Raw genomic sequence first — 21,921 nt, forward strand, 5'->3', positions numbered from 1 at the left:
ATTATTAATGTTCTGCAAGTCAATATTTCAGATGCACCAAAAGAGCCCTCTAAGCATTACCATTTCACCTAACATATCTGTCCTCAAGCGCTTCCACTTAATAGCCTAGGGCCACAAGGAATTCCAGCTACGATGAGAAGCGCTTTGGTACCTGGGCTGGGCTCCGAAGCACTTCTGACTCTGCGTGGTAGGTTTGGCTGGAGTTGGACCCGACGGTATACCAACATTTCGTGGTACTTATTGCGATAAGGACAAGGGCGGGATGTTCTGGTAATTTCCGTGTCCGTTGGAACATGCAACATCCAGATGGGCGAGTCATCAACTGCCACGAATGAATGTAAGTGTGACCATCGGTTTATAATATTTCGTGGACCGGAAAATCTAGCAGCAGCGATCCTCACGTTGCACCACCGCTGCAGATGTCTCGAATCGGACAAACAATGCGACAACATTACGTGACTTGCATAACGGAATCTTTGGGTATCCGAGACGAGGGATGTAACGTTTCAAACGTGGAAGACAAAAGAGAAAAAGAAAAAATATTGAAATACAAATCTTGATGCGCTTCAAGAAAGATACGCTCGCCGTTTGAGATTCCTTTGGTTTTCCAATGGTTTGGCGAGCAAATTTGGTTGGGAGCTTATTGACGCTGCCGTCAACTTAAGATGATGGCATTCTCGTTGTTTAGTGGGGAAGGATTGGCTTTTTTTTTTTTTTTTTTTTTTTTTTTTTTTTTTTTTTTTTTTTTTTTTTTTTTTTTTTTTTTTTTTTTTTTTTTTTGGTACACTGGCTCCTCACATAGCAAATGTATGTGAGTACAGTAAAAAAAAATAAAATAAAAAAGCTAGCTAAGCGTTTAGTAAATATTCGCCTAATTTTTTCAAAAAAAAATTTTCAAGTGGTACGCCGCATAGAAGGCCACCCAGTCAGCAGTTGTGTTAGCCTTTCGATACATATGCAAGATCCTGAAAGAGCTATAGTCCTCTACTATCCGTCGTATGTCAAGGAGCAAGGACTGTCCATCCAACTCGGAGAGTCGTCTGTAGATCTTCTCGATCACAGAGACCGAATCGCCCTCCAGATGAATGTACTCTGCATCTAGAATGTGTCTCGCATGGAAGATGCTCTCCCATGCTGCTCATAGCTTTGCTCGAATAATAGGAGTGATGAAGAAGTGGCATTTGAAATCCTCTGAGCCTCCTTCCTTAAGGTCCATTACCCATCTTAGAGCCTGGCTGCGGTTGGTTGAAATTATAAGTTTATTTCCATTATTACCCCTACTATTTTGTGGTATTAACGGATAACCCTTCTTGCAGTAGGGGCTCTCTTACAGGGGACGAAGAGTACCCTAACTTGGACGGCCGTGATTTACTGCTGATTCGGGGTGGGACCTACAGTAGTTGGGCGGGACCACGGGTTGGCGCCCTTTATCCGTTAAAACGTACACTGTTCAGTGTTCGGTGAAGATTTTCCACTGAAAGCAAGGTTTGATTATGACTTATGCTAAGTCTAAAGCCACATGATGGGTCCATTTTACATTCCATTGGTTTTTAATTAAAATAGGAGAAGGCACCTTTTGGTTAGTTCAAGCTTTGTCAAAACCAAATAAGGCATAATTGGACATGAAAGTGTCTATAGGTAAACAAATGAAATTGTAAACTGGGTAGCCTCGCAGATTATACTGGTTGTACTTTATAGACGACCTATGCAAGTATTTCTATTCAGTTTAGAAAAATTTTATTTTCTGATTTTGTTAGATATATTCATACTAGATGGGTACGAGCCATTTATTAAAAAAATACATGCAAGTTGCTTTTTGCCAATGTTATCAAAGTTATGTGTTGCTTCCGAAGTGAATTATGTCCGCATGAATTTGACGAGGATGTAAAACATGTATTGTTTAGGTTTTGCTGATGAAGTTTAATTGTTCAAAGACTTTGATAGAAATATTAAATTGTTACTTTGATACTATGCCTACATAATGTGCATGCAACAAGTCATGGGCCAACTTGACTTGTGCCTAATTTAAGAAATTTTAGGAGCTTTGCATGAGTTGTTTATATGTCATGACAGGATCTAGAGCAAAAGCAACACAACACGATCGCTTTTCTTCTAAACAAACCCCGCCACGCCTAACTTGCCCTCCTACTCAATACTTCTGGCAAGAATGTTCGCTTTTATGCTTTGTCGCAATTGATTGACGTAGTCAAGAAGTTAAGATAGTGGTAGGGTCACTAGCTTTGTCCCAAGCCAAATGTCGTACCATTAAATTCTTTTTTTTTAGAACGATGAATTTTACCTTTTCATACTTCATCTTTCAAAAGTAAGCCCACATATGTTGGGATGAGAATGTGAAAAAAAAAAAAAAAAAAAAAAAAATCTGATGAAGCAAAAAGGTGAAATCCAAACTTAACAAGAGAGGGTCATATTTTTAGAGCAATTTTTCAAAAGGGTCTAAGCCCCTATATCAAGGCCTGATATCTATGACAGGCATTCTTTTCTGTCGGGTGAAAGGTATAAACATCCTTAGCTGGATGTGTAACTACACAAGCATGCTATCAATGTTAAAAATCCAAAAATGATAAAAGATGATAGCATGAGTTCAGATGCCTTAAGCTTCAACGACTTAAAGCAACCATTAAAGCTACCGTTTTTTATTTACCTTATAGATTGTCTTATAATTAACCAATGCAAAGAAAGTGGAGGCTAAAGAAAGTTCATTTTGATCTTAATATTTCCTGCAATCGGTCAAGATGGAGGGAGGAGAGATGGACAAAATAATAAAGCGGCAAAGAAGAGGATAGCATAATTAAGAGGGTGGTTGCCAATCTGCTGGAGACGGTTTGAGAGTTGGCCGTATGGTTGAGAATTAATTCCCACAAGTTTGGTTCCTTTATTGCTATCAAGCCAGATGCTGACAGTCGTGCTTTTAGAAAAATAAACTTTAGACTGGAGTTAAAAACCCAAGAGGATGAATTGAAAGATTAGATTTTAATTTTTTTTGTTTAACAAAGAGGGGGAGGAGGAGAATTAACTCCACCTGTATAGCAGTCTCCACTGAGCCTCCTTCCACCAGAGAATGTCCCACGCGAGTAGAAAGACTCATACCCTCTCTACCAGCACGGATGAACCCGCGTGTGAATAAGTCACCCCAGCACCATCTTAGTACCGGCAGACCTGATAGCGATTTCACCGGATAAATCAGGCGAGGGGCATTCGGTCCCCATATTTAATCGATTACACCATTCCAAGACCCTTTTCAAAATCTAATATGCAATCAACATGCTGTTTTTTTTTATTCCAATGGTAGAAGGATATGACTTCAATGAACACTAGAAGACAGCAATCTAGTAAAGTGAGGTGCCTTAAACCTCTGGCATTAGTGCTTGTTCAATTAATCGAGGCAAAAAAGCATTAACCGATTAGTCAGAACTTTGGGGAACTATTAAATGGACTTGCAGCCTGAAAGCTGCACCATTTGACCTAATGGAGAATACTTTTCTTAGATGTTTGCCGGTAGTTAGCTTCATTAGTAGTTGTAGAAACGCATCGCTATCCATCAAAATCGAATTAAAACACGAAATGACTACGTGCACGTAACCGGTTACATGTAGCATATCACTAGGAAAGCGTAGATCGAGATTTGGCCGCCATGCTTTCACAAATCCTCTACAAGAAGTCGTTGTCTATTCCTGGCAAAAGAAGGAAAGCCCCTTCCCCTAGAAATTTTGCAGGCTCTTGCAGGTAAAGAACTACATTCTGTTGCTGTAACTGAGAAAGAACTGTCTGTCCGCCTCTTAAATTTTAAGAAAACATTTGATGGAGGTTTGAAGCCAAAGTATGCAATTGTTTGTAGATCAACAGGATAGCAAGCTCTGTCTTCTTCTTTTTCTTTTTCTTTTTTTTTTTAAGAAGAAGGATAGCAGGCTCTATCACACCTTTAAAAAGAAGAAGAAAAAAGGAAAGTGTTGAACCTCACTTCGGACTGTGAAATATTTGCGCAAGGACCAATCTCCAATTGGGTATCCGTCTGCTGTCTTGTTTTTTCTACCAGTTCACTAAGGCCGGATATTCCGTTATTTGCACTTAGTATCCTTGCAGTTAGTTTCTAAGGGGTGGAACTGGACTCCCATCAGGAGTAATCTTCTTTACATTTTCTCCGGTGGTCCGATGCCGATAGGGACTCAGGTGCTTCCCTCCGGCTCTAATTAGAGGGATGAAGCTTTCCTCAACCTTCCATAGAAGATCAAGGCTTTGAGTTGGAGATTCGCCGGTTCTCGGTCTCCTCCTCGAACGTCGGCTGCCACCAGCACTGTGGCCATGGCTAAACATCGTTGGAAGCTAGGTAAGAACCCGGCATCCCTTAGTTGATCCTTCCCTTCTTTTAGAGTCTTTAGAGCCTTAATTCCAGCCGGTGACCGCCGGATTTTTGCCTAAGAAAGAGGTGCCCTGCTTTTTCTTGTTTTGGATTTATCAGCTTTATTCTACCTCTTCCGACCACTTCACTGCACTTGTAGCCGAAGCCGTCGGCGTGGCCATGGCCGGAGCTAGTTGTTGACAAAATAAATTGAATATATTGAAAGAAATGAAATTCGTAAAGAAAATTTAAAGAAAAATTTAATTCGTAAAAATATACTGCATATCTGAATTTAGTTTGAAGCTGATAGAATTTTCTCTGCCTACTTTCTGTAAAAATATTATTTATTTATATACTTGATTTATTTAATTAAAGAGTTTGTTGCTTATTGGGTTGTTTAACTTATTATATATATATATATAATAAGTTATATATATTACATATTCGAAAAACTAGCTTGCTCCGGAATTTCGTGATAGAAGAACCACTAGAAAATTTTAACAAATATTATTGTAGATTAGAGTTTATTAAAATTGATGCAATATCGTAAATATTGTTGAAATTGTGAGAATTTAAATTTTAAAATTTTGAAATGTCCCACATACTTATGGGAAAAGTTTCTTGTACAAGTATACGGTGGTTGACACGCGAGCTCACTAACTCGGATCGGAGGCATGGCATTATCGAGAATTATAATATAGAAACTAAAACAGCGTCAGAAACACTATTCATGCCTGATGGTCAAGTTGAGTTTGATTATTGCTCTCAAGGTAGCCACGTCCAAGTGCTGCGTCTCCATGATACCATATCCCTTGGCAAACCGAAAGAACCCAGTCCCAGATACAACTCCAAACTCGCGCTCCTTGAGCTTAAACGGGTCGGCTCCTTGGATCTCCAGCGTGCTTCCCTTGAACTGCCCCTCGGTGAACGTCACCGAGAAGACCATGTACAATGCCATCCCATCCAAAGCCGAGTTTATATACAAGCCCTGAGCTCGGCCTATTACCTTGGAGTCCACTTCAGGCCTCTCGGTGACCACATCGTCGACCACCGCAACGGTGCCGAACTGCAGGATGTTGGAGGCTGCACCGAGTTTGCCTGCGACCGTGACGGCGGAGGCGTCGTCGCCGCTGAAGTAGTCGTGGACGTAAAGGACGAGGTTGGTTTGCTTGGGCTTTCGCCTGTGAAAGGCATAGGCCACAAAGAGGAGCGTGGCAGTGGGTAGAAGGAAGAAGAGGATGGGCATGTTTGAGGAGTTGGGCATGGTTTCTGCTATTGTTTTGGGAGGAGAGGAAGATGGAGATGTTTTGTGTGTTCGCTTGTTGGGTTGTCGATGGTTGTGCACTGGAGTTTTATATCATGAATGGAGACTTATATCGCGGACTCTAGCGTGAAAGAATCGTGTTGGCCATTGGAGATCAGGTGGTTTATTGGGATGCCTTTTTGGCGTTTCCTTTGGATTCTTTTATACTATGAATGGACAGACTACCGCGAAAGAATCGTGTTGGCCATTCGAGATCAGGTGGTTTATTGGGATGCCTTTTTGGCGTTTCCTTTTGATTCCCTGGTGAGCCGTTTCTTTTACTCTTGGTGGCATTTCCATACAAACAAAGCTGGGTAGAACTACCAAAGTAGGCCTAAGTTCAAAATTCGCATGCGTCGATTAAATGCAAGGACATAATGCCCCCCATCTGATTTGTTCGGTGGAGTTGCCATCTAGTTTGCCGGTATTTAGGTGGTGCTGGTGTGACGTACTCACACGTAGAAGAGATTGCTGCATTAGTAGAGCTACCCCGCCGATGGAAAGGATATGAGTAAAATTTATCTACCCATATCAAACATTCTTCAGTGAAAAGAAGATCCAGTGTAAGTTGCTACGTGGGTGAGGTCCTCCTCACCCCCCTCTTTTCTTTTCCTAGGGAAAAAAAAAAAGCTGTGCAGCGGGCACATTCACTCAACAATTTTTATTTTATTTTTTTCTTCTTATTGCTTTGGCAGGCAACTCATAATTAATATATCCAAAAAAATTAGAAAACAAAAACTACCTCAAGACTCTGGGCACTGTGCCTCAACGATCTTTCATCAGCTACGATAAACTACAAAATGAAGTCCCGAACGAAGACGGTCTTAAGAGATTTAGAAAAAGACAAATAAAGAGCTTTTGGGTATTGCGTTTGAAGATCTTAGCATTTATGATTTCCGGCTAGGTTATGTTTTTTTGGGTTGATGAACAATGCTGTCAAGCCACGAAAAGTAATTTACTTTTTTGAGATACGTGAAAAGTAAAATCTGGCGCATTGTTAATCATAAATGCCAATGGAAAACGGCATAACTTGAGGATTGAATTACTGGTGAACTATTTTTCTTTAAGATGCAGAAAATGGTCCAAAATGGCTGACTTCAATCTATTTCACCGGACCAAACCCCCATAATTATTAACCATACTAGTTGGCATCCTCTACTCAAGTGAGAATCAAAGTAAATACCGGCTTATTTTGAACAAGTCAATTTAACTTACAAATGGAAAATGCTGCTAATCCATGAATTATTCCTAATGCACAGATGAAAAAGCAGATTGCAGTGATATCTGCTAAAACGAACCGTGTGAGTTGAATCCCACAAGTCAATCATGGGTTCCAAACTAAGAAATTATATACATATATAAGAAACTCCGAACAGATCAAATCTGCACGTTGAGTTCCACCTAAGGGACCAGCTACACGTCTGAAAGTGGTCCAACTTTCAAGCCTAATCCATGAATTGCAGATAGACTAGGCTCTGCATCATAGACCTGAGGCCAGATTCATGTTAGATTTGGCCAAGCCGGAGCCACACGTACCCGGTCCCACCTACGGGCAAAGAGAAACGGATGGTTAGAGCATCTTAAACCTATGATAATTCTCTTAACTGCAAACATTGTTGTGCAGATGATGGGTTGCATGGGAATTTTCTAAACCGTTGCCTTCATCAAAACCAGAAAACAATAAATGTTTAACTGAACTATATCATTAGATTGTATATTTTCCTGATTTTTTTTAAAGAAAAATTTACAAGTTGAATTCAGACCAACCTTGATCAACAATGAAACGTCAAAATAACTAATGATCAACTAAGTTTCTAATAGTCACTTGTAACTCAAAATTATCTGGCCGTTGCTTTCCACTAATACACTCTCTTTCTCAAAAGTGGCTTTCGGGCTTCCTTCTTACTGGATACCGTACCAGATCCTGTTGGAGTCGTTCCTACAGCCATCTGGTATAAATCCTTCAACCTGTGGAAAAATGATAAGAATTACGTCTTAATTTATTAATTTATAGAAAAATAAAAATTAACTTCAAAATTCAATCACCTTGGCATACTGATAAAGAGGGCAATGACAGATAATCCAACTATAAGTGGAAAGACCGGAGCTGGAGTTAGTTCCTGTGCAATATACGAAAGTTTCAGTTTCTCTAAGACAAAAAAAAAACATCCCTTTTTTTGGTTCCATCCAGATAGACACAAAAACATGTGCTATGGAAACATCAGTATGTTTGCATTTGTGATTGCAGAAATTCTAATTTTCATATTTTTATTTGTTAGTTTTGAACCATGACACGTGCATTATTGCATGGAAACTTCTTTTTCTTTGAAGTGAGAAGGTAAAAATCAAGTAGGCAAATGATCTGGTGTGCAACTCAGTAGATGACAGCTGCTACAATTGAATAATGAATATATACGACTAAGCTCAAAGTAAATCCGCACAAAAGCACATGCATGCAGGCATGCACCCATGGGAGAGATCTATCAAGAAAAAAGGAAGTAAAAAAGAAATCAATAATTTATTGTCCATCAAGGCTTTAAACATTGCCAAATGGGATGGTACAAACAGTACCGCACCATTCGACTAGAAAACAGGCACCAGTAGGCAATGTCAGCATGGGATACATTCTTGTACCGTGTCATTACCCGATACTGCATCGGTTTTTTCAAAAAAATGGGCATGCCCTCCAGTACCGGTTTTAAAACCTTGAAGGCAAACAAAATAGAAATAAAAATGAAAAATAAAATATTTCAGCAAGCAACTTTTGCAGGGAAATCATATAAATCAGATGGGAACTACCTGTTTGTGATGATATTCCTCAACTTTAAATCTGAGAGGACCCACATGAATTTGAGGTTGCTTTTCCAAATCAACTTCAAATACATCAGATTCAAATTTGTGAGTGCTTGATGGAAGCCCTGACCGAAGCTGCACAAGGTGCTTGCCCTTGGGCAAATCACGTATTTGGAAGAAGTATGAGAGTGGCAGAGGAAAGACCGTCTCAATTTTTGATGGATCAGCAGCCAATCTGACTTCCACAGAGAGATGGGGCTGTAATACTTCAAGGTCACTTCCTTCCACATGACCACTTAAAATGGTTATCTCCGGTTGTTCAAACACCACAAAATCCAAGCCTCTGATGTCCTCAGATGCCACCTGACAATGAGAAGGGCATTATAGCACAAAATTGTTATTTTCAAAAGCATAACACTTTATGTTAGTAGGTTCAATGAACCCCAGATGAATAAAATATAAATTACAATAATGCAAATAACTGTTTGTACAAAGCAGTAACTGACTTTTAGAGGCACAAAGCTTAACGATATGATAACTCAGCATTTGCCTACAAGAAAAAAAGAATCCATGAATTTCCCAAAACACCTAATTGACAGATACTTCTGTTCTATGGATAAACAAGGCTAACAAGGGATTGAAGATGCCAACTTACCAAGCTGGTAAAGCTATTGGCAGTTATACCTATGACCTGGGATCCAATCTCACCCTCAGCAGGATTTGGGAGTTAAAGATCTTTTGGTGTGTGTGTTGTTGTTGGGGGGGGGGGGACCCTACAGGCCCTTTCTATAAAGAAAAGGAAAAAGAAAAATAAATAAAATGACTAGAATAACTTATCTTAATCTCTTGCAAAGCAATACAGCATCCAGTAACATGAGACTGAGAAGCAAAGGTGAATATGTTGAGCATTACTTACTATGGCGCAAGCTCACAAAAAAATAAAAGTGAACACTTTGCATTGAAGTGGCCATCACCATGGTATAACTAACATCTAACATCCATAAATCTTTCATCTGGATTCCTTATTTCCGTATTAACTTCAACTTTAAACTGGCAATTATTTATTAACCACCGATATCAGAATATTCATTGTAAGTATTTTCTTTCTTTCATCTACCTCACTATGAGTATTCACTGATGGTCTTCTATTTTCCTCCAAACTACTGCCAAAAAATTAAGTATGCCCCTTACTGATCAATTACTCCTTTCTAGGATGGATCACTAGGACTAGTTTCACTTGTATATTCATTACCCACTGTGCATTCTTGAGTCACACATTTTCAATGAAACTGTTATTTGACCTTGATGATCAAGAAATTTACGCGCTCTCTTGAGCCTATCATCAGATGCAAAAAAATGCAAACAGCAAAAAAAGTGATCAGTCACTTCCACAAAGCTTACCTTTATAACAACAGAATCAGGAGAAGCTCGTTCAACTACCGTGACTCCAAGGTAATCCTTCGCCACTACTTTTACTAAATAAGTTGTATCAGGGAGGAGTCCCCTAAGGCGAAAATTTCCCAGACTATCAGTTGTTGCTTCCTCATAGTAGCCTTTGGATTCTGATCGTGCTTCAACATAAACACCTTCCTTCGGCTGACCAGAAAGTAATGATACACTGCCCATAGCACTATAAGGAAAAAGCTGGTTAAGATTAGAGAATTGCACATTCGCAATAAGCTTTTGACATTGCCTCAGAAAAATGATAAAGATATGGATTATTTCATGGCACATAAAAGAACAATCTAAAAATTTTTAAAGATATAGTTAAACTAGTTCTAATATCATATTGAAGAACAATCACAAAGAAGCACAACATACACAAGATTTGAAACAACATCAAAGTTACAAATCAAGGTAGTTATTAATTAAACTTAATATTCTAATCTACACATGATTATAAAAACTGGACTCGGTATAATGAAAAAGTTGACCAATGACTAGGAATTGGACCTGCAACCTTAGCATTGGAAACTGGAATATAGTTGAAAAGCATCCGCATAAATTCTATGTGCAAATTGGCTGTTGTCTAAAATACATGGTATATCAGTAAAAATACCGATCTTTCGATAGTATCACCTACACAGGAAGTGCTCGATCAAATAAATTTTCAGGTATTCCTAGTTTCACTACTTACTCTCAACATATCATTCATAGGAATAGTCCAAAACATATGCAAGTTTATATCCTTCCCAATATGAAACTTTTTCCTTCCAGTTCTTTTGTTCCTTTAAAAAAAAGGCTTGTCATTCACAGAGCAAAATGAGCAAATACAAAAAATCAAGAAGTCTTAAAATTTTGAGGACTACTTTGCACCAACAAATGCTATTAGGAAACAATCTAGTCATCTCTTTACATACTATAACTCATTTCACCAGCTGTTGTTATACACGCTATTGATATGTATCATAATGAAGAAGCAGCAGATTTCTGTGATAAATTGTAGCCTAGAATATATGGCAATATTTATCAGGGTTCGCAGTTGTATATTAGTTTCACTGTTTTAAGTGCGTAAAATGTATACGACATTTGCAGCATAAGACTGAAAAGAAGTGGATGTATAAATATCCAGGAAATCCTACATGTTAGAGATTCATTCTAGATCCTGTAATGTAGGAAAGAATGTGTGCATATCATTTTGGAAACAGCTAGAGTGGCCACTCAACATGCCTAACCAGAAAACCACATCAATGGTGATTGGCTTATTTATGGGAAATCATCATATCTACCTACTAAATATCCATTTTATCTCATTGTCAACTAAGGAGCTCCTGCAGCCCTAAATCTACATCAGAAGCCAAAGAAAGAGAGCAGAGCAACCTTAAACCACACAAAAGAAATGAAAGAGGCTAGGGATGTGGCAAACTCAAACGGCTGGAGGAACTTGTTGAAGCTTCTTCCCAAGAGATCTTGATCATGTTCTAGACGTCAAGGGCGAACAACACAGGCAAGAGCTCAAACTTGAAAATCAAAAAGTGGGACTGAAAGGGAGGCAACTTGTGAAAATACCACAAGATTTAAAGGATACACTAGGGAAGGCAACTTGCAAAAAGGTATCACCATTAAGAGGGACTTGCCCTATAACATGTCATTGGAAGCAAACAATCTAGAACCTTGCATGCGCATCATTTAGCATGACCTCCTAACATTTACTAAGAACAGCAAGAGAAAATTCTTAGTTGAAGCCAACAATAAGCTCTCTGCATGATGTACCTCATAATCAACAACTCATTCACAGCAAACTGAGAGACACATGTCAACCAGACTGTCTACATGAATCAGAATACTTAGATTTAATAATTAATTGAAAGACAAGCTGGCTTTCTCTTAAATTTTGAGCTAATACAAGTTGCTTTGGTCAACTAGGATTCTCTCCTTGTCCAAGCAAAAAAAATTCAGTAGTAAAGCTCCTTGACTCATCCTAAATAATTTTTAGCACGAAATCAGTCGACTATCTAGGAACAGATTTTTTTTGAGATTTTCCATATCTTACTTTCAACATGTCTGACAAGAATCAATGTTGTTATAGCTCTTATCCTCCAATATTTTACATCATAATGTCGATTAAACATTCACCAGAATTAATGTCTCATTAAATAAAACCCGAGGCATATGCTCTTAGAAGTAGCTGTTAGTGATCAATGATGAACACAAATAGGTTGAAGGTTTGTTCAAGGACAGACTAGTCTGGGCATAATTCTCGTCAGACCACCTATAATTTTTATCACATTTTCTTAATATTGTTACATCTATGACAAACTATTTTAGAATTCGGTATTCTAAATATATGTAACTGAAACAACAATATGAATAACATAGATTATGAGACTCTGAGAATGCAACTATAATACAAGATCAAATCCACAAACCTGTAAGCAACACGTGTTGCATAAAACTTGATCACTTTAGACTCTCCAGAATCCAATTCTATTGCCACTGCAGCAGGAGAAAAGGCATACTCCTACAAAAGCAGGGAAGGGAAATGGATACAACTGAGCAATCAAGAATTTAAGGCATACGCTAAACAATAATACTATTCAAAGAAGTAGTGTACCTTTAGTCAAATCAAAATTTGGAATTTAAAGAACTAAAGATCATAATTTGTCCTTGGCAAACATGTAATGTTGATAAATCATTCAGAAGTTATACATGATTATGTATGATATAAACTGGAGTGACCATGGAGGTATTATGCTTCAACTAGCAACTTTAGATGACCCTTATTGAGGTTGCAATCATGCCTAGGCAGTTAAAAATTTTCATCAACAATAACAACTTTTTTACATTGAGGTGGCATATAAATACTAAGCATTACACAAAAATGAATCCTTATTAAATGAACTGCCACAAATCTAACTACAAAGCAAGGGCGACACAGAGAAAAATGAATGAATTAATCAGCGACAAAACCTAAAAAATCTGCTTAGTAATATGCGTTAAAAAATTTAATGCCAAAGCATCTGCATTTTTTTCAGAATTCTGAATCCTGTCCCTCCAAATTGTTCACAAATGCTGAATAAGTGCCTATATCACACCATTTATAAAATATTTTAAAGACAAGAAACCAAGGAATAATTTAGCTGACTATAGAAATTTGGTCGCTCAACCAAGTCCTTCAAAGAAGATGTTTCAAGAATTCAAACCATGTAAGGATGCTTTAAAAATTAAATTATGGAAAGAAGATCAAAAGGAAGGACCTTTTGTATGGTTAAAAGAACCGATTTAAAGCATGGGTTTCAACAAACAGACTCATGTACTTGGGATTATTAAATATGGCACAAAAATCCTTCTTGCCACGAAATCCACGCAGTGCAAGTATGTTTGCTTGCTAGTCAAACACATCATGGGAGATTTCTTTTGTTTGTGATTTTTAGAGTAAACAGGGTCAAGTTAGGCAACCTCTTTTGGGCTCCCAAAGGCATCCCTTAATGGTCCAATGGTCTCATCACCCAGAGTGATAAGGGTCCCTCTAGAGTCCTTTTTAATCTTTTTTCTTCATGTTATTTCAGATAATTTATTCTTATGTTTTAATTGGCATTAAATTAAATTTAGGAGTTCCACAAGCTTCCTTTTAGTATTTGTGTGCAACAAAGAAATAATAAGCTGGCAACTAATACAAAGCACATCTTCACCTCGGCATCCAATGTGAGATGGCATGTGTAAAAAATCTAAAAAGGACCTTCATAGAATGGTAGAGATTCTAGGTGTGCCAATTCTCAGGTTGAGGGATGGCTAATGCAAAGGGGATGAGCCTCTAGCAGTGCCCTAATCAAACTTGCAGCTACGAAAGAAAGAGAGAATAAGATCCTGAAAAGGAGAAATCTCCAGAAGTGCCTGAGGATGGCTCACCTTTCTACAAAAGGAATGCGGATATTTATCATGGATAGCAGAAGCACGATAAATCTCAAACTTTTTTGAATCAAGATTTTTATGCAGAACACTTCTGAGAATCCCAATTTATGATGTTGTTCAGAAGACGTATATTAGGAAAATATTATATCGAATCAGCTAATGTCTTAATTTAAGTTCAACACATAAAAGGATTCTTGTGCAGGTCTATGAAAAAGAAAAAATGGTACCCAGCTAAAAGATATATAATATAAAAATCAACATGCCGCAAAGAATCTGTAAAATACAGAGGTCAAAAGCAATTGCAAAATCCTAAAACATAAGCAGACATATGATGGATAGTTGATGAATAAGAATTTGTTAAAGCACCTTCAGCAGTGGACGCAGATAGAAACTTCCAGGAAATAAGTTATCAAAGACAAAAGTTCCACCAGCACCGCTAACCGAGTTGTTCCTGTAACCATCCTCACCACTTAATGATAACAGAACTGAAGGAAGCAACTCTCCAGCTCCTGCTCCATCATAAATATTAACAACAATCTGACCAAGTTTCTGACAGGTAAAAGAATTGCTTCCCACTTTTCTAACATGATAACCAGGCTGTATCAAGGTCAAAGGAAACACATATCAGAAAGTAGACAATATAGACCATCTGAGACATGAACACATCTTGTGTAAACATATTTCAATTTTTTCTGCAACATCAGAACAAAGAATTTTTAAAGAAGTTAATCTATCACCTATAGAGAAGTCCAGAAATAAGGTAATTAACAGTTATTCACAGATGTAAGAAAAATACTCTTCCAACTAAGTCCAATATTCAACTAAATTCTTGTCAAGAGTTAAATGCAACAGTTCTGAAAAAGAAGGTGATGAGCTGCCTTATATGGCCATACCCTAATCTAGAATATGTAAGGATCCTGCTACTGAAGATATTACTTTTTCTGATGCACAAGTAGGCCTATGAATGAGTCAAGTTCAGATCAGCTCAGGTTAGGGCTCCCCCATCCAACAAATATTTAAATAGTAGACTAGAATCAATCCAAGTAACCACCAAGTCAGCAAAACCATGCCCTGAACCCATATCGGACAACATTTGGGTGCCTGATCTGGCCCAGCTTAGTTGGGTTAAGCATTTATTTTTCCTTTCTGGAGAAAGATATTCAGCTTTATTTCAGGGTTCGGTCAGTGGACAATGGTTGGTATTTTGTTTTGGTGTTTTTAATTTATCAACAAAAACAAATATTTCTTTCTGATTTGTTCTAGTTCAATGTTTTGACGGGGTCGTGCAGTGTAAATCAATTGATTTTTTTTATTTTGACCATATTTACATATATATCCTATTTATTTTATTTTCGGGTTGCCAACTCAACGGAGCCCGCAAAAGAGTTGTAGATACTGTTGTATGAACATCAAATGCCGGATAACTCATGTGTAGACTTATTGAAGTAGTTCAACACATTATTGTGCGTAGAACGGATTGTGGTACTATCCAAGGTATTTCCATGAGTCCTCGAAATGGGATGACGGAAAAAAATTTTGTCCAAACACTAATTGGTCGTGTATATAGGATGGAAAGTTAGAGGGTGAGCCACAGGGAGGAGGTGAGCTAGTGAAAGAGAGCAGTGGCAGCAGATGGGCTACAAAACTACGAGGAGGTGGGATGACAAGGGTAAGGGTTGGATTAAGGGGGGGAAGGGGTGGGTGGCAGCTTGGGGGCGGTGGACGTGAAGCAGTCGTGGAGGTAGGGAGCGACTACGATGTGGTGGTTCCAAGGGCATATGTGCAGCAACAGCGACCAGGGCAGGGTTACAAAGGGATACAGATGAAATGAAGAGAGTGATATGAAGGGAGTGAGTTAAAGAAAAGAAAAGGGAGAAGGAAAAGTTGGGGGGGGGGGGGGGGGGTGTTCAGCTGGGTTAATGGTCGCCATTGTCGACTGTTTCAGAGAGAGGATGGGGAATGGGATGGGACCATCACCGAAAGTAGAAGAAATAAGGAATTTGGGGATAACTTGCTTTAAAAGTAATCCCTACAATTTATACCATATTTCAAGAATATATGTTTATTATATTCACAAACCGAGTTAGGTTAGCTTATAATCGGATAAGGTTGACCAAAAACTGGCTTAACCCAAATACTTGGCCATATATTCAGGTCAAAAGTTCAATACAAACCTGGGTTAATTAGGACTCAAGAACCCACCCAGTTTTATAAACATTGATAACTGATCAATCAACGGCAGGTTAGAGATTTAAATGGATTTGTTGCTAACCTTCGAGGCTTCAATGTTGTAAGTTGTATCATTGTATAAGGGGCCAGCAGTAAAAGAACCATCCGGTCCTGTCTCTGTTTCAAAAGCCAAATCCCCTTTCTGTAAAGGAGCATAGCTGCTCTCACCTGCTGCTAGAATTCGTACATTAACACCAGATAGAGCTGGAGACACCGATCCTACAAGGTATAGCCCAACCTGACCAACAACTGGAGGAATAGGAGCTTGGCATCCATCAATGGCAACTGACACCTGTTAATTTTAACCGGTAAATATGACTAATATGCAAAATTTAATACCAGAATGTAGAGATGAATTAAGATATAGCAAACCACTTACCGGGCGCTGTCTTGGGTAGAAAAGGATCTTCTTGTCTATGCTAGTTCTGCATACAGTAGAGAAGATTCAGGTCAGAGCAACCAAAGGTCACCACAACTGAACGTTGTAGCCATCAAATGAAGTACAAGGATTATAATGTCAAGGTTTCATGTACCAGTTTTGGTACCCATACTGGTAACCGACCAACACACTGTAAGTACAGTACAATTTTTGATTCCAATGCTTAATATATTGTGGGGGGGGGAAGGGGGGGGGGGAGGGGGGGGGGGTGTACTGGGTGTTGGATCCCTACTGTTGCAGTACAGTGAGTCTGGTAGGGACCTATACAGTCTAATACTCAAAACCATGCTGCGTACAGCTGATCAGGACAAAGATCCAAAATAGAGAATTTCACGAGCATTGTGCTAATTAAACCCAATCCAGGAATGTTATTTTCAATATTGGTTTCAAGCTCTATCATCCAAATGTCATCTCATCAACCTTGAAGATTCATTTTAATGCCAAGAGTAACATAGCCTTTTGACCCAAATTTCAATGTGCATCTGCGCTCATGATTTTCAAAATGACAAGTTGCAGTTGCATCATTGTTGAAATATTCTTCACATTTCCAACATATGTCTAGCGATCATGAGTTGCATGGAAGAATCAACAAACAATAAAGCAGGAATAGCATAGAAAGTTTAAAAGACCAAGGAGGAAATGTAAAGGCAAAGAAATGGCTAAAAGAATCTGTGAAAGAAAAAATAGCTTGCAAAGCCAAGTTCATCGCTAATGAGAAGCTTTATGGAAAGTCAGGCTCAAAGGGGGAAAAGGAAATCAAGTACCAACTTGGAGCATTGGCGACAATAAAATAGAGATATAATCAGAAATTAATGCATTAAAAAGCTCGAAGTCAGGTGCCAGTCAACATATCATCATGCTGAGTAACTACTGTTATGATACAATAGGTGTAAACCATGCACAACCATATTGGCAAGAATTAGCCTAAATTGGCCTTATATCACATCAGATCCACGAAAACAGGTCAGCATGTCCACTCTCAGATCTATGTTAACATTGAAAAATCTCATTTATATAGCCACAGATTCCATGTTTTCTCCCATAAACTAGTCTCTCTCAATTCTGAAAGCCATCATACATCGTCGAAAATGTTACTTATTAAAGGATATGAGAACAGCATGGCCAGTAATTAATCCATGAATTGTGTACAATTAAGAAGGTGATGACCCAAAGAAGCCCTTTATTGGAACTTGTTATGGGATACTGAGAAATCTTACAAACCAAACTTCTATGAAGGAGGTCAAGTGTATACACTACATGAAACAAGATGACACATCATATGATAACTTTTCTTGGAAAGGTAGAATTACGTGCATGGAATTTAAAAGGAACATGGCAACTTTAAAGGAAACATCAAGGTGGAATGTTGAGGAAGCATATGTAACAATGGCAAATAAACATGCTTCAAGTGCTAGCAAGACAACTAATAGTGCGAAATCTCGGTGATAAACTGTAAAAACTGCTTTAAGATACACAAGAAATGAAAGGCTAAATTAGCAGTGAATCACAATTTATAAAGTTGATTATGAGCTGTGCTAAAAGAAAAAACCTACAAGGCGTGTTAAGAGTAACATAAACTTGATCTGGTTAATTATAATCACATAAAAAAAGGCATAAAGAATACTTTCTTGAATTTTCTAAATGAGAAAATGAGTGGTAGGTGGTTCTGGGAAACATAGGCAGGTAAATATTAGCAAAGTGAAAGTTGCAGAAATGATGCAACGTGTAAAGCAATAGGATTTTATAGCATTCAGTTAGAAATGTGAAATAATTTAGAGAAAAAATAGCACTAGATTTCCTAACAATTTTTCCAGAAAGATAATGGAAACAAGGAATGTTCCTAGTAAAGGCATTTCGATTGTAAGGATAAGGTTAATGAACAAGTTGCACAAAAATATCAGGAAACAAAACTGGAGGCCATACGATGTGATTACCATAGGTGGTGGTAGAGCAATAGGTAAAATAGGTGACAAGAATATCAATGAACCAACATGGTTTCATGCCTGGGGGATTCAGCTGTAAACAGTGTGTTATATCTTGTGCCAGAGATATGGCTAACAAAAAGCCCTAAGCCATCATATCTGACTATTGTGTATAAACTATATACCATGCATGGCACAAGTTTCATAATACCTAAGGATCATGATATCATCTTGCTATTTGATCTTATCAGGCCCACTCAAGCTCACTAAAATCAAATGCACATAGAGACCAGGCACTTCTTCCGAATGCTTTAATGTATTTGATTAAAGATGCAATTTTTCTATTAATTCAAATTGTCCCATATACCAGTGTTAAGAATTTTTTTAAAAAAAATAGACTTGTGTGGCAAGAAAAGATGTACTTGCAAAAATATTACGGTATAATTATACCATATACCTTGAGTCCCGAGGAACAAAGATGAATTCCTCTCCAAGATCTGACCAGATTGAGTATTCATATACAGCAACGGTCCTTTGGTCATTTATATCAGAAGCAAATTTAGTAGAGATGGTATCAAGAAAAACTCCATCTCTATTAAGTATGTCAACAACTATGTGCTCAGATAAGTCAACTGCATCTGGATTCAAGGCCAGGTCCATGTGAATATCACCTTTAAGGAGGTACTTCTTTCCAGTAAGATATATACGCTGACAGAGGGAGAGTTTGAGGCAGTAAATGAGTAAACAACTCACCAAAATAAAAGGGCATCTAAACACAAATTGGAAACACAAAAAAAAAAAGACTAGAAGCACTAAAAAGAGGACATCACCACAGGATTCAAGGTATCAAATGTCAATGATGAGCTCCCAAAGAATATGCACGAGTTAACAAAATGAAGTTCATGCTGCCCGGGAGACTCTACGCATATTTTTTGTGACCCTCTCTGCATATCACGAATGAAGACATTAAGCTGCCTAAATCGGTTCTATATATTTGAAAACTCGCAATAAATCATATATATTTCCATTATGGAACTTTTATAGCAAACAAGCTACCCTTATCGACAAATCAACACGAGAAGAATCAGATCGCTGGATGTACGCATCTGTATCATGAGTTGAAATTATGCTGATCCAGTAACCTTTCTGGACAAAGACAATTCCAGTTACATCCTCAGTACCCACATCCAAATCAATAGCACTTCGATCCCAGCACCAATTATCCTCTTCAGGCATTGATGATGATGAAATATGTTTGACCTAAACAAAGATTAGGTAACATGATCAATCATCAAGCATTACAAACAGCAGCCTAAGATGAATATATGAGGCTAAGCACAAGAGTCAATATTTACACCAATGAAAAATAATAGATAGTTCATCCAAAAAAATTAATAGATAAGCTGCATGATTTTATTATTCCAGATTTTTGGAGTGCTAACTCATGATTGCCTGACATCGAAAGATTTAAAAAATGAATTTAGATGATAAAAGTGGTACCTCAAGTTGATATCTTCCAGGAAAGACTTTTTGAAACATAAAATCACCACTCTCGTGAGTTAAGGCAATTGTCCTTCTTTCCTGCATGCCTGCATCCACTAATCTTACAAGAGAAATGGATACATTCTGGTTGCAGTTCTCCTTGCAGAGTACGGTACCATGAATATCAACTAGTGCCTGGATATTAAAAAACATAATAGTTTCAGAAAGGTAACTTACTTTATGAACTCCTACATTGCAAAGAGAGCCATGTAGCTACACGAGTAAAGGAAGCTAAATCGCTATATGAGTAAATGAAGCTAAATCATCATAGGTTCTAGCCTTGAATATAGCAAGGTTAAAAAATTCTATCTTCTAACTTATTTACCTGAACAAATTCTACATTAAGCAATGGGCTGTTAACCTTGACATCAACATATGGTGGTGAAAACATTAGGCCAGAAGAACTAGCAGAATCTACTCCAAAAGCAGATAACCGGTAATCACCAGCTGGAACCTATAAACAACATAATTAATAAAGATACCTAAACACAGAGAAAAGCAGAATGAATATAATATTGACATAAATGTTAATAATAAGGAAAATAGCACCAATGAATTGATCAACAGAGTGAACGCACATAGTAAAACCAAATAACACTAATAATCAAGAAAGTTTAAACAGAGAAAACAGGAGCTCAAATAAAAGAGAAGTCATACCCACCACTGTACAGATCTCAGAATAATGTATAAAAATAATGACATCAATGTATAAAAATAATGACAAGTGCAAAGAGAATGTGTGATAACTAATCCCAAAACTTGGTGCATGGTTCATAACCAATAGCATATAGAAAGAAGATTCAAACAGCTATACATAATTTCCGTTGTATTATTTTATCATAAGCTCCCTTAATAATTGCTTTATCGACATACAACATATATGCATATGATCTCATTATTTATGTCAGCATATAAGCAAAACTTTATACAGTAAAATGGAATTTTCAAAGAAAATGAGACCATCCCAGGGAGCAAGCTAATTTTCTAATTTACTTAAGTCAGGAGTGGTTAGAAAAGATCTGCAATCATGCAAGACATTAAGTTGCGAGATGCAAGGGACAAGGCAATACAGGGTTTTGTTGGGACCTATAGATGGTAAAGCCAGGAGGATGAGAGAAGGAAGAAGTTGGAAAAGGAGCAGTGGAGGAGAGGAACAGAGGATTTAGGATAAGGGAGAAGTTTTGATTAGCATGTACGCACGCATGCATGTGTGTGTGTGGTTTTTCTTTGCAAGGGGAGGTTGGGCCACAGAAAGTCATGATCATATCTAGCTCAATCTAGTTAAGGCCTACATCATAGAAATTTGAACCAAGTTTGAGTTGATGCTGAAAATAGATGCTTATAGAATAAAAGAAGCAAGCATTATGCTGCCTCATCATCTAGGATCCAAATCTACAACTATAACATGACTATGGATTGCCGAACAGATCCGAACAGGAGGGTTTTTGCTGAAGCTTTCTGTAAAAAAAGGGGCAATCCAGTAAGTCAATGCAGTCAAGCCAGTGAGTAGGGAGGTCAAGCTTTGCAGTCTAGCGAGTCAAGGAATGACCATACCGAAGCTGGCCCGAGACTATTCAGCCTCTCGGGTCAGTTCAGGCCCAGTTTAATTAAAAACCCTCCCTCATCCCTCTATTCATCTTCAAAATGCTCCCAACTTTTTCGCTCTTCACTCACCCATTCCTTCACTCGTCTCTCCCTCGCCAACCGCCCCATCACTTCCAAGAGGTAAGTTCCCCCATCTCCTCCCCTCACTCTCTCCCACTCCCTTCTCCTCCTTCCCTCCCTCCCTCTCTACCCCTCCCTCTCGAAGGGTTCAGCCATCCTGATTAGGGTTTCCCTCTCTCTCCTTCTCCCTCTCCCTCCATCTCTCTCTCTATATTCCTCTCTCCTTCCTCACCCCCTCCCTCTTCTCTTTTTTGGTTCGCCCCAGAATATTACGGTGGACCCCTACCATACCGAATCGGACGCCGGCCAGTATGGTCGT

General features: G+C 38.2%; 1 protein-coding gene and 1 pseudogene across 4 annotated transcripts in view; both read right to left on the minus strand.

Moving 5' to 3' along the window:
• Positions 1-4,985: 4,985 nt before the first annotated feature.
• LOC120110337 (dirigent protein 11 pseudogene) lies at positions 4,986-5,745 on the minus strand (annotated as a pseudogene).
• A 1,082-nt stretch (positions 5,746-6,827) lies between these two features.
• The window catches only part of LOC120107896 (Carbohydrate-binding-like fold), a 30,484-nt gene continuing 15,390 nt past the window's right edge, over positions 6,828-21,921 (minus strand). Inside the window, exons 15-28 of one of the 4 annotated variants that reach the window (XR_005509500.3) lie at positions 20,263-20,391; positions 19,896-20,072; positions 19,452-19,655; positions 19,229-19,339; positions 18,853-19,103; positions 16,414-16,459; positions 16,078-16,326; positions 14,172-14,402; positions 12,323-12,414; positions 9,855-10,083; positions 8,460-8,816; positions 7,707-7,780; positions 7,428-7,628; positions 6,828-7,206 (exon numbers count right to left, since the gene is read on the minus strand). Coding sequence is in view for 2 of the 4 variants with exons in the window: in XM_039121409.3 (XP_038977337.3) it covers positions 7,520-7,628; positions 7,707-7,780; positions 8,460-8,816; positions 9,855-10,083; positions 12,323-12,414; positions 14,172-14,402; positions 16,078-16,326; positions 16,414-16,459; positions 18,853-19,103; positions 19,226-19,339; positions 19,452-19,655; positions 19,896-20,072; positions 20,263-20,391 (2,262 nt within the window). In the remaining 2 variants the exon portion in view is untranslated. Of the gene's footprint in view, positions 7,207-7,345; positions 7,629-7,706; positions 7,781-8,459; positions 8,817-9,854; positions 10,084-12,322; positions 12,415-14,171; positions 14,403-16,077; positions 16,327-16,413; positions 16,460-18,852; positions 19,104-19,225; positions 19,340-19,451; positions 19,656-19,895; positions 20,073-20,262; positions 20,392-21,921 lie in introns of those variants that run through there. The other 3 variants (XR_005509499.3, XM_088702636.2, XM_039121409.3) reach the window with 3 other exon arrangements.

The sequence above is a fragment of the Phoenix dactylifera genome, chromosome 8 (assembly GCF_051530095.1).
Source record: "Phoenix dactylifera cultivar Ajwa chromosome 8, Ajwa_hap1_PhDact_Kaust_v1.1, whole genome shotgun sequence".
NCBI lineage: Eukaryota > Viridiplantae > Streptophyta > Magnoliopsida > Arecales > Arecaceae > Phoenix > Phoenix dactylifera.